The sequence below is a fragment of the Carcharhinus amblyrhynchos genome, chromosome 14 (genome assembly GCF_965287045.1).
Source record: "Carcharhinus amblyrhynchos chromosome 14, sCarAmb.v2.hapA, whole genome shotgun sequence".
Classification (NCBI taxonomy): domain Eukaryota; kingdom Metazoa; phylum Chordata; class Chondrichthyes; order Carcharhiniformes; family Carcharhinidae; genus Carcharhinus; species Carcharhinus amblyrhynchos.
The window spans coordinates 47563417-47575747 of NC_137337.1; the positions used below are offsets into that span (position 1 = coordinate 47563417).

A 12331-nucleotide genomic window follows, 5' to 3' on the forward strand; every position below is an offset into this window, starting at 1 on the left:
AATCACACTGAAGCATCTCTGCATCCTCCTCACAGCTCATCCTCCCACCCAGCTTTCTTTGAGCTGCAAATATGGAGATATTACATTTACTTCCCTCATCTAAATCATTACGATATGTTATGAATAACTGAGGTCCTATCACTGATCACTGCGGTATCCCACTACTCACTGCCTGCCATTTGGAAAAATGGCCATTTATTCCCACTCTGTTTCCTGTCTGCCAGCTAGTTTTCTATCCATCTCGATATACTACGAGCTTCATGTGCTTTAATTTTACATGCTAATCTCTTATGTGGGACTTTGTTGAAAACCTTCTGAAAATCCAAATAAACCACATCCAATGGCTCCCTCTCATCAACTCTGTTCAATAAATCCTTGAAGAATTCTAGTACATTTGTCAAGCATGATTTCCCTTTTGTAAATCCACGTTGGCTCTGTCCAATCCTACCATTGTTGGCTAAGTACTTTGCTATTAAATCTTCTATAATGGACTCTAGCATTTTTCCCACTTCTGGCGGACTGGTCTACTAGTTCCTATTTTCTCATTACCTCCCTTTTTAAATAGTGTGGTTACATTGGTACAATTCCTACAGATTGGAGGGTAGCTAGAGCCCACACAGAATCTTGGAAGGCAATCACCAATGCATCCACCATTTCGAGGCCACTTCCTTAAGTAGTCTGTGATGTAGATTATCAGGCCTAAGAATTTGTCAGACTTCAATCCCATCAATTTCCCTAACATTATTCCTGTACCAATACTGATCTGATCTGCTGAGTATTTCCAGCATTTTTTTTTTAATTTCAATTTCCAGCATCCTTAGGTATTTTGCTTCTGAAAATAATATCGAGGCTCTTTAATTGTGTTCGTAGGAAAACTTCTGTACTACAAAATAGCTGCTTTTGGGAAAACTGTGATGTTCTGATACAGCAGTAAATACAATACAAGCAACACAAATACAAATGTGAAGTTAGACAGGCTTGAAAACCTAATGTAGCTTTATATTTTTTCTGCATTAAACTTAAAATCTGTTTGGTTATCTCAGTTTCTCTAAGATGTTTGACAGATTTTTAATTATGTCACATTACATCATGGATAAGTTGATTTATTTCATGCTTTTGTAACTGTTTTTCATATGTTCAGAGGACTCCTTTAGGCTTGTTAGAATAATGAACTAATTATTTTTCTTCCTTTTAAAAACATCTGGCAAATGTATTTTTCACATAGCTTGATTCTGAATATAATGTATGAAATTTCACTTTTACCTTTGTCCATTACAAAAATAAAGACTTGAACATGTGGATTCTTCTCCTAGGCTCCAGCAGGGACATTAAAAATTTAAGAAACATAAATCAACTTACTTAAAGGATTTTCTAAGACAAGAAAGGAGCATCTTGATGAAAGGACAGAAGATTTTTCAAAAGGATACAAATTTTGATACAGTGGAATTAGTGATTTTAGTGCTCGACTTGCATTGATTGCTGTTGCTCGGACCAGACTTGGTAGAACTTTCCCATCCACGATTGCACCATCAAAGAGTGGACCAAAAAATGGTACCTGTTTGAAAGATTATTTGGTTCAGTTTTACAAATCAATTTATGCTGTATTACAAGTAATATATGATTTCTGATAGCCATATCTAGTTTAAAAACTAGATTAATTTCGATTCAGTAGAAAGAAATTAAAATAACTGATTAAAGATAAAACATTAGTCTATTTTTTCTGTTGGCTACTTGAACAAAACATAGTTCATCCTCCCCATCTCCATACCCTCCTCCAGTTCTACAAACCTTTGGGACCGATGAACTGTTATAATTCTTGCTGCGAGAGCATTCCTAATTCTTTGGCATTTTGGCTAAGATCGAGCGTTGGATCGGGTGCAATGCCTGTTCATGCTAGCTTGGAACTTGTATGGCTCTCTTGCGGGGGCCATGAATTGGATTCAATTTGAAATTAAATTGGTTTTTGGAGCAAGGCTATGGATTAAGGACTTGCCTTGTCCACTGTGCAATAGTTTTGTTACTTTAAGAATGGAATAATTTTTTCCTCTAAATCCCTGACTGCACTTGTTCCACCATTGTTGGCAGTGCTTTTAGCTGTCTTGGCCCCAAGTTCTAGAATTTTTCTCTAACCCTTTCCATCCACTTCTAATATCAGGCTGTTGGTCATCTGTCCTGATATAGCATTCTGTGGTTCTGTTTTTAGCACCTCTAAACACTACTGCATTATATGTGCTGTACAGAGGTAAACTGCTATCGATTGCATTCCTTCCTCAGGAAATACAGCATTATTATCGAGGTAACACGAGCACCAAAATATAAAATTGATATTGCAGAATAACTCCAAGTCACAGGAGGTCATAGAGCAGATGGAGCATATTCTTTGTGTGGATGATTTTCAGAATGTACAGCACATCTGTTTTTCTTATTTCTTCAACCTCCAAATGCGTTTGGAAAGTATGCCAGGGAAACTGAAAATGGTAGTAGGATTAAGAAATGTATTCTTCAGGCCCGGTAGTAACACAACAGTGTTAAAACATTGCACTAGGACATGGAAATAAACTTCAGTAAAACTGCATGTTCTGCTTCAGAACATCTGTCCTGCAGATGTCCTCCACAGGAGCTACATTGGTCCAAGAAGCAGCTGCCATGCAAGTAATTATTACTAATTTTCTCTCAGATTCTGTACTGCCAAAAACATCACAGAGAGATATGAGAAGTTACTTAATTTGTTAAACTCCTTTTGGCAAAAGGCTAATATATAAAATTACGTCACCAAATGAAATTAATTGTGTCAAATAGAAAAGACCTTTTGTGCCATTCATATATTAGATTTTACATCTTTTGCACATTAATTAACTGATCATTCCAGTCAAATGAAATCAACATTGTGTGGCAGATACAATTTTGGCATGTCGTCGTCCTTGGAAAATCAAACACAATTTTGAATTATTCCCATGCTACATTATTTTTCTCTGAACCAAAGTTCTTCCATTTCCAGCCATGAATGATTGTGGACAAAAAAAAACTGTAAGAGGACGCATGATCATCTCCATCTTCAATGATGGCAGAACTCAATACTCAAGCGCTAAAGACAAGGTTGATCATTTGCAACCATCTTCAACTAGAAACGCTAAATGGATGACCCATCTTGGCCTTCTGAAGTAGCTTTCAGCACAGAAGCCAATGTTTAGCCAACTTGATTCATTCTATGTGCATTGGATACTGCAAAGGCAATGGGCTCTGACAACAGCATTTGATCAAGAGTGGCATCAAGGAGCCCGAGTAAAATGGAAATCAATAAGTATAGTGAGGAAAACTCATTACTGGTTGGAATCATATCTAGCACAAAGATCATTGAAATTGCTGGAGGCCAATTAGCTCAGCTTTAGGACATTGCTGCACGAGTTCCTCCGGAGTGTTCTAAGCCCATTTTGTGTTCAGCTTCTTCATCAAAGAGCTCCTCACCATCATAACATCAGAAATGGAAATGCTTACTAAAGATTGCACAAAGTTCAGTTCCATTTGCAACTCTTTGGATAATGAAGCAATCCATGTCCATTTGGCTTGGGCTGTTGTGTGGCATGGCTGTTAATTGCCACACCATTTCCAACAAGAGTCATACCAGGCATTCATTCCATCAATAAATCCTCCATCATTAACATCTTATGGGATTAGGGGATGGGCATGACAGCCCAGAAACTTAACTGGACCAGCCAATTTTTTTTCCCCCAATCCTTTCAGGGCAGCATGATAGCACAGGGGTTAGCATTGCCTCACAGTGCCAGGTTTGATTCCTTGTTTGGGTCACTGTATGGAGTTTGCACATTCTTCCTATGCCTGCATGGGTTTCCTTCGGGTGCTCCAGTTTCCCCTTGTAGTCTAAAGACGGATGGGTCAAGTGGATTGGCTATGCTAAATTGCCCCTTATTGTCAGGGGATTAGCTAAGGTAAATGCATGGGGTTATGGAGATAGGGCCTGGGTGGGATTGTGATCGGTGCAGACGCAATGGGCCAAATGGCCTCCCCTTGCACTGTAGGATTCTATGTGGGTGTTGTGTTAATGTTGGAATCATGCTAATGCCTATTTCTCCTGCTCTTCTGTATTATAGTTATGCAGAATGCTGTCAAGTTGTAAATCATGATGATGGCAGAAATAGGACACAAGAACATTAAAGATGGGAGACTCAAGTTTTGAAATACATTTTCTTTCATTGCCTTGGACTGTAAAAAAATTGGAATTAATTATGAAGAATTTGAAAATTGATTCCAAGCTTTATTCTCAGGACCGAGAATGACTGTACACAATGGAGAAAAGCAATTAGAGATGAAACTCTAAAATGATATAGTCAAAGTAATTGAAAACTATTTGGCTGAAGAATGAAAACAAGCACTAAATGATTCCAGTGCGAATAAGTCTAGCTTTTTGAAACCTGGACTTAACACACAATTTTCAGTCCCAAATATTGATCGTCATCATTTGATCTTGCCTGGAGGTGCTAAAACCAACATTTTCAGGATTAACAGAGGATTCGCAGAACAATATAGGGGCTGCTGCCAGTTAGCTCAGTTAGTTAGATAGCTAATGTGGGGTCCAGAATCACACCAACCACAGGGATTCAATTCCTGTTCCAGATGAGATAGACTTGGAAACTGTCTCCTCATCCAGTCCCATGCTTGATGTGGAATTGTGCTTCTCAAAACCAACTGTCTACAGTCCTTTGTGGACTATGGCTAATTATCTACTGACTATATGCAGGTTTCTTGCAATCATTTCCATTGAAGATGTGCTGTATGCTGGATAGCAAATTGTAGGATGTTGCAGGACAGCTCAGGGCACACATGTTCTTAGATAAGCACTGGAGGGTCAGGGGAGGAATTCTCCTGTATTTGCAGTGGAAAAAGATATCATCTCACCTTCTTGTTCCTCTTACAGTCTAAAGGCGTGCAGGTTAAGTGGATTGGCCATGTTAATTGCCCCTTATTGTCAGGGGACTAGTTAAGGTAAATGTGTTGTAGCAGCTAGTCTTGCTCTACCGACTATTCTGCATTTAGTCAAGTAGGACCCCAAGTAAGTGCTACTTTTCTCCTGGTGACTCCTATAAAAGGTATCCAACAAGGTGGGGGAGGAGAGCAATTACTTTTTGGATGAAGTGCTCAGAAAATTTGAAGAATAAACATTGTTAAGACTTCAACATTCTAGCAGTGTCCCAGAAAATTTCTTGATGTGTTACAGCTGCAAAAGTTAAGGGAACATGAAATGGCAAGTATCCCTTCAAGTAGTGCTCAACATTGACATGAACACTGTTTTTACTCTCAAACATCTGATCACTGTTGGAGCAGATATTAAGCACTAGCCATCAAAATGCCATGCAATCTCTTCAATGCATGTCAATAGCCTTGAACGAAAATCTGGACAGTCATCCCCAATGCAGCCATCAGCTCCATACCAAGATAGCAGCTTGTACTAAACAGGAGGATCGTTAACTTTTCAACACGCTGGCAAAAGTGCAAGCTCCCCACCGCACAATATTTTCTGGCAATTCTGCACCATTAGCATGAAAATAATACATAACTATTCATATCTGGAAGTTGAATATTTGAAAAAAAGCAATGCAAACAATATGGTTTCATAATTTAAGAATACTAAAAATGTTATTTTGTTTCATGAAACAAATGTTATGACATATATTGCTATTTCTGGGATGTACCCAAAATAAAATGCTCTATTAATAATACTGAATTATGTTGGAATAAAATGATCTCCACCATCTGCAGTATTTTTCTTCTGCATTAGTGTTTAATTCATTAATTTAATTCATGGCCATTTCTCCTCCAGGAAAGCCCACCTTGAAGATATTCTTCTCTTCTGTCCAACGGCATTTCTGTTTGTCAGTTCTACCTTGTTTACCTTTGTTTTCTACTTCCTTTCTCACAAAAATATGCTTCAACAGTCACACCCCCTCCTTATCAACATCCTTCTGCTCTAACTTATTTCACATGGATTCCAACGGAAATTCCACTCTTCTTGTTTTGGGTCCATCCATGATTACAGATATCTCAGACATTCAAAATCCCTCAAACCACTATTCTCATTGCAACCAAAGATCCACTCTCAACACCATGCACCTTCAGATGCACATTTTCAACATCTCTCTTCACTTCATCCTTTGCCACAGCCGGTGCTTAACCAAAAACACTTTCATCTTTCTTTCAGGTGTGAAGGATTGCAAACTTCAACTTATGGGCCCTCCGGATCCTTTCTTCCCTATCCTCCCCTCTGACCCCGTCTCTTACGGTCATATGAAATAGGACAAGTTGGCCATCTGGCCCCACAAACCTGCTCATTATGGCCATCAAGCATCTATCTATTCTAATCCCATTTTCCAGCACTGGGGCTACAGCCTTGTATATTATGGCATTTTAAGTGCTCATCTAAATGATTCTTAAATGTTGTGTGGGTGAAGGCCTCTATCATCTTTTCGGGCAGAGGGTTCCGGATTCCCACTGCCCTGAGTCAAAATGTTTTTCCTCAAATCCCCTCTAAATCTCCTGCCCATTACCTTAAATAAATGCTCCTGTTTTTTCAATCCTCCACTAAGGAGAAAAATGTCTTTCTATCTATGTCCTTCATAATTCTGCACACTTCAATTAGGTCTCCTCTCAGTCTTCTCTGCTCTAAAGAGAACAATCCCAATCTAACCCGCCTTTCTTCATTGCTGAAATGCTCCAGCCCAAGCAAAATCCTGATGAATTTCCTCTGCACCCTTTCTGATGCAATCATATCCTTCCTATAGGATGGTGACCCGAAACTGCATACAGTACTCTAGCTTTGGCCTAACAAGTGTTTTATACAGCTTCATCACAACCTCTCTGCTCTTATATCCTATGCCTTGGCTAACAAATGCAAGTATCCCATATGCCTTTTTAATCACCTTATCTACCTGTCCTTTTGCCTTCAGGGACCTATGAACACGCACCCCAAGTCTCTTTGGTCCTTTGTATTTCCCAGTTTCTGATCATTCATTGTGCATTCCCTTATCTTTTTAATTCTCCCAAAATGCATCACCTCATACTTTTCAGGGCTCAATTCCATTTGCCACTGTTTAGTCAGCTTGTTTACACTGCTCTGTAATCTAAGGGTTTCCTCACAGGGTCAGGGGTTTACAGATGGAAACAGGCCCTTCAGCCCAACTTGTCCATGGCGTCCTTTTAAAAAAAAACCCTAAGCAGGTTGCAATTGCCTGCATTTGGCCCATATCCCTCTATACCCATGTAACTGTTTAAATGCTTTTTAAAAGGCAAAACTGTACCCACCTCTACTACTACCAACGTCTTGTACAGCTTCAACAAGACATCCCACCTCCTGTATTCAATTGGTTCTGACCAATGAAACCAAGCATGCTGAATGCCTTCTTCACCACTGTGTCTACCTGTGACTCCATTTTCAAGGGGCTATGAACCTGGATCTCTTTGCTCTGTAACTCTCCCCAACACTCTACCATTAACTGACCAAGTCCTGCCCTGGTTCAATCTATCAAAATGCATCACCTCACATTTATCTAAATTAAACTCCATCTGCCACTTGTCAGCCCACTGGCCCAATTAAACAAGATCCTGTTGCAAACTGAGATAACCTTCTTCATTGTCCACTATGCCAATCTTGGTATCATCTGCAAACTTACTAACCAGGCCTTCTATATTCTCAACCAAATCATTAATATAAATGACAAGTAACAGCGGACCCAGCACTGCTTCCTAAGGCACACCACTGGTCACAGGCCACCAGTTTGAAGAACAGCTCTCTACAACCATCCTCTGGCTTCAGTCATCAAATCAATTTTGTATCCATTTAGCTATCTTACCCTGGATCCTGTGAGGTTTAACCTTATGCAACAATCTTCTTGCTATTTACCACACCACCAATTTTTGTCATCTGTGAATTTACTGATCATTCCCCCCACATTCTGATCCAGATCATTAATGCACATTACAAATAGCAAGGGACCCCTTGCAGTATGTCAATGGACAAGGCTTCCTGTTGCAAAAACACGCATCAACCAACACTCTTCGCTTCCTACCACTAAGCCAATTTTGGATCCAATTTACTAAATTGCACTGGATCTCATTGGTTCATACCTTCTTGATCAGTTTCCCATGCAGGACCTTGTCAAAGGCCTTACTGAAGTCCATAGAGACTACATCAACTACACACCTAGTCACCTCAGTGACTTTGAGCTTCCTGTTCTTTATCATTTCAATTCTCCACATTACTCCTACTCTTGACACCTCTGTTCTTGGCTTGTGACAATGAAGCTCAACGCAGGCTTGAGAAACAGCACCTTATCTTTTGACCATTCTGCAGCCTTCTGGACACACCATTGTTCAAAATATTTTGATCATAACTGTTGCTTCCATTTTGTTTCTTTTTTTTATTTTGCCAGTTTATTTTTTTCTAATTTCTCTGCATTCAGTATGCACACTTTGCCTGAACACATTCTTTGTTTCGTTACCTGTTTCATTATCACTCTCTTGTACCATGAAATGTTTGTGATTAAATCTCTCCTGCCCACCACCTGATCACAGACCTTTCTTTTTGTTCTTCCCCACCCCATCTCCCTTTCACTTAATGTCCTAATGATGTTAAGAGTTAATAGTTTTAAACTAAAGGAAAAGATGTAGTTTGCATATGTAGATTCAAATTAACAATAACAGATCTTTTGAAAGAGATGTTGCCTACACAGAGTTCAAACTGTGCAACACCCTAATGACTTCACACCTGATCAGCTCTTAAAACAGTCATGGAATCACTACTGTACAAAAGGAGGCCATTAGTCCATTAGGTCTGCACTGACTCTGGCAGTGTATCTTGGCCAGGCTCTATCCCGTAATCTCACACATTTACCATGGCCAATTCATCTAACCTACACTTCTTTGGACTGTGAGAGGAAATTGGAGCACCTGGATGAAACCCATGTAGTTGGGGGAGACTGTGCAAATTCCAAACAGGCTGGAATTGAACCCAGGTCCCTGGCGCTGAGGCAGCAGTGCTAATCACTGCCATCAATCACACAACTAATTAAGTATACAACATCTATATTTCTTTCTTTCCTTAGTTCTTATGAAGGGTCACTGATCTGAACGCTGTTTCCCTCCACAGATGTTGCCTGACCTGCTGAGTACTTAGGTTTTGATTTCAGATTTCCAGCATCTGCAGTATTTTGTTTGTATTGGACCAATTAAATAACTTGCGTTACATTTTCACAAGTACAAATTTACTAAAATAGTGTGCAAAATATTTTGGTATTATTGTAGTTCAGTTCTAGATTGATATGGACACAGTGGAGGATTTCCTTACCTCTGGTTTCTTCATTATGTGGATGCTGAACATATAATTTTTCATTGGATAAATAACAATAAGGACATCACCAAACTCTGTGGGAATGATTCCTCTTCTATAGTCTCTTGTATGCTCTGACCAGACTATGTGCACTTCATCATTCCCTAGGTGTCTTAACTGCCCAAAAGAGAGAGAAAGGTAGAGCAGAAAAACATAAATTTTAATATTTAATAATGTAAGCTACTACAAAAAAAATACTCTAGCCTTAGTAAACGAGCTCTATGGTTAGCCATTGCATTTTTTCTGTGAACCAATAGGTTACAAGAATACATACAGGTGTGAGAGATAGATGAAAAATGATTACTTAAATGTACTTCCTAACAATTCTAGGAGAACTAAGGATTTGTTGATAAGAAGACTTCTTTGGTTTGAAACAGTAGCTAAGAGGCAAGTATTTGTGTAAGACATAAATCAGGGGTCTCAGTAATTTAGTTCCATGAGCTGTAGAAAACAATGTAGGCATCTGTTGCTGGAAAAGTCTCCAGCACCATGGACATTTCGAAGACCAGCAGCCATAATGCTGGATCAACTGAGATAGAACGCACCAGGCCGCCTTGCAACAATTTACAAACATTTTCAGTTTAGGCAATGATTGAAAATTCCATAAGACTTTTCGACTGAGGCCTAGGTAATGGGGGGGAAGAGAGAGAGAGAGAGAGAAAAAAAGAGAGAGAGGTGGTAAAGAGATGTAAAAGGTGAGGGGGTAAAAAGGGGGAAAAGGTGGGGGGGAAATAGGAAAGAGAGAAAAAAAAGGTAGGGAGATAAGGCAGTTGGAGTGAGAGGCAAGGTAGGAGGCAATGAAGTAAGGCTGAATGGTACAGAAGCTGTGCTATGTGAGATTACGTCCAGATTCCATCTCAATTTAAGGACTCCTTTCATTAAGTTAAAAGAGCAGTTTCTGGATAGATGCTGAAACATGTGTCTGAAAAGCCCAATGAATTCTACTTTCAAATATCCCAGTTTTGTCATTTAACTTCAAAATCTGATGCAAAATTAAATATATTTAAATCATGATGACAGTTTGATTTTAGAATGGTGATAAGATTACATCAAGGCACTGTGGTGCAATTATCCATAATCTAACCAAGTTTCTCATGAAGGCCATGCCAGGACTTCAATCATCTTGTGCATGTTGCGAAAGAAAATCACAATACTGTATTAGTCAAATTATCAGATCATAATTACAGCACATAACATACTTCCCTATTTCTGCTTGTAAATCCAGCTTCCCCCTCCCAGGAGGTTATTCTAAAACTTTTTTCAGGCAATGCCAATGTTGTCTTGAAATCTTACTACAAAAAAATCTTACTCCTGCACTTCCTATATTCATCTAAGCTTTCTGCAGTGCTTAGTTCATTGTGCCTATCGCACATTTTCTCTTTCTGTTTGATCTTCCCCTATATTCTTCTAGACAGCCAGGGGGACCTAGATTTGGCAGCACCACTCATTTTTGGAGGGGACTTGTCTATTTTGTACATTTAGGATTTCGATTTTTAGTGCTTTCCACTGGTCTTCCACTAATTTATCCTCTATCCAGTCCATCTCAGCCAAGTCCCTTCTTATTCCTGCAAAATTTGCCTTCTCCCAGTTCAAAATTTTTATTCCTGCTCTCTGTCCTTTTCCATGGTAATGCTAAATTTAACTGAACTGTAATCATTATCCCCTATATGGTTGCCAACTATCACCTCACTCATTTGCCCTTCTTCATTCCCCAAGACTAGATCTAGAATTGCATTTCCTCTCGTTGAGTTTGTTACAAATTGTTGAAAAGAATTTCCTGGACAGATTGCAAGAATTCTTCTCTCTTTATGCCCCTTATATGGTTTCAATCCCAGTTGATATTGGGATAGATGGATTTGGTGAAGAAATAGGAGGCTTACAGCAAGGATAATGGCTATGTATTGTAATTGGCAATATGGGTATGTACTGTAATTGGTGGCTCACAGGGCCAGGGAACCAGGTTCAATTCCCAGCTTGGGCCACTATCTGTGTGGGGTTTGCATGTTCTCCCCGTGTCTGTGTGAGTTTCCTCTGGGAGCTCCAGTTTCCTACCCCAGTCCAAGGATGTGTGGGTTAGGTTGACTGGCCTTGCGAAATTGACCCAAGTGTCAGGGGGATTAGCAGAGTAAATATGTGGGATTATAGGTGGTGCAGACTCGATGGCCCAAATGACCTCCTTCTGCACTGTATGATTCTATGTAATTAATGGTGTTCCCTGGAATCTGTACTGGACCCTCAGCTATTCACTATGTTTATAAATGACCTCAATGCAGAGTTCTACCTTCATTTCAGTCACTGACAATACATTAATTTTATTGATACAGTAAGTAATGTAGATGGGAGCAAACAGTTACGAGAGGAAATTGATAGATTATCATTGAAAAGTGTTGCCAAAACCTTTTTGTCTTGAACTCATCAGAGCAGAAGCAAGAATGCCAAATTTCAAATGATCAGAACAATTTCTTCTGTGGGAGTATACAGGTGATTCAAAAAAGACAATGTTTGAACATATTCCTTTTGTTTACAAAGAATGGCTTCCTACATATGAATGTGTCTCACTTTGTGCCTTTTTTGAAGTTGGGCAGCCTATAATTCCCCATTACTTTCACCATGGTAACATCTCAACCACAGTCAACTTGCCAACTAAGCAGCACCCTTTTCTCCTGTCATTTTAATAGCTATGATTGTTTGAAATTTGGTGTTCTTGCATTTTTCCTGATGAGTGCAAGGCAAAAGGATTCAGCAACAGTCAAGTCCCGTACTACCAAGTGATTTATTCATAGGTTAAGGTGTGTGTGTTTATGCAGAGTGTGTGTGTGTAAATTGTGGCAAAGAGTTCAATATGGGGAAGTTCAATTTCATTTAAGTGTTTTGTCACTACTAAACATTAAACAATACAGGCACAAACACACGTCTGCTTCTGAATTGAACTCC

At 39.3% G+C, this 12331-nt stretch overlaps 1 protein-coding gene across 6 annotated transcripts in view; it reads right to left on the reverse strand.

Annotated features, from left to right (window-relative positions):
• ralgapa1 (Ral GTPase activating protein catalytic subunit alpha 1) overlaps positions 1–12331 on the reverse strand; it is a 247344-nt gene that overhangs the window by 49364 nt on the left and 185649 nt on the right. For all 6 annotated transcript variants that reach the window (XM_080202818.1, XM_080202821.1, XM_080202820.1 and 3 more), the window contains 2 exons: positions 9356–9514; positions 1428–1555 (listed from right to left, as the gene is read on the reverse strand). In XM_080202818.1, coding sequence (XP_080058944.1) covers positions 1428–1555; positions 9356–9514 — 287 coding nt within the window. The remainder of the gene's footprint in view (positions 1–1427; positions 1556–9355; positions 9515–12331) is intronic.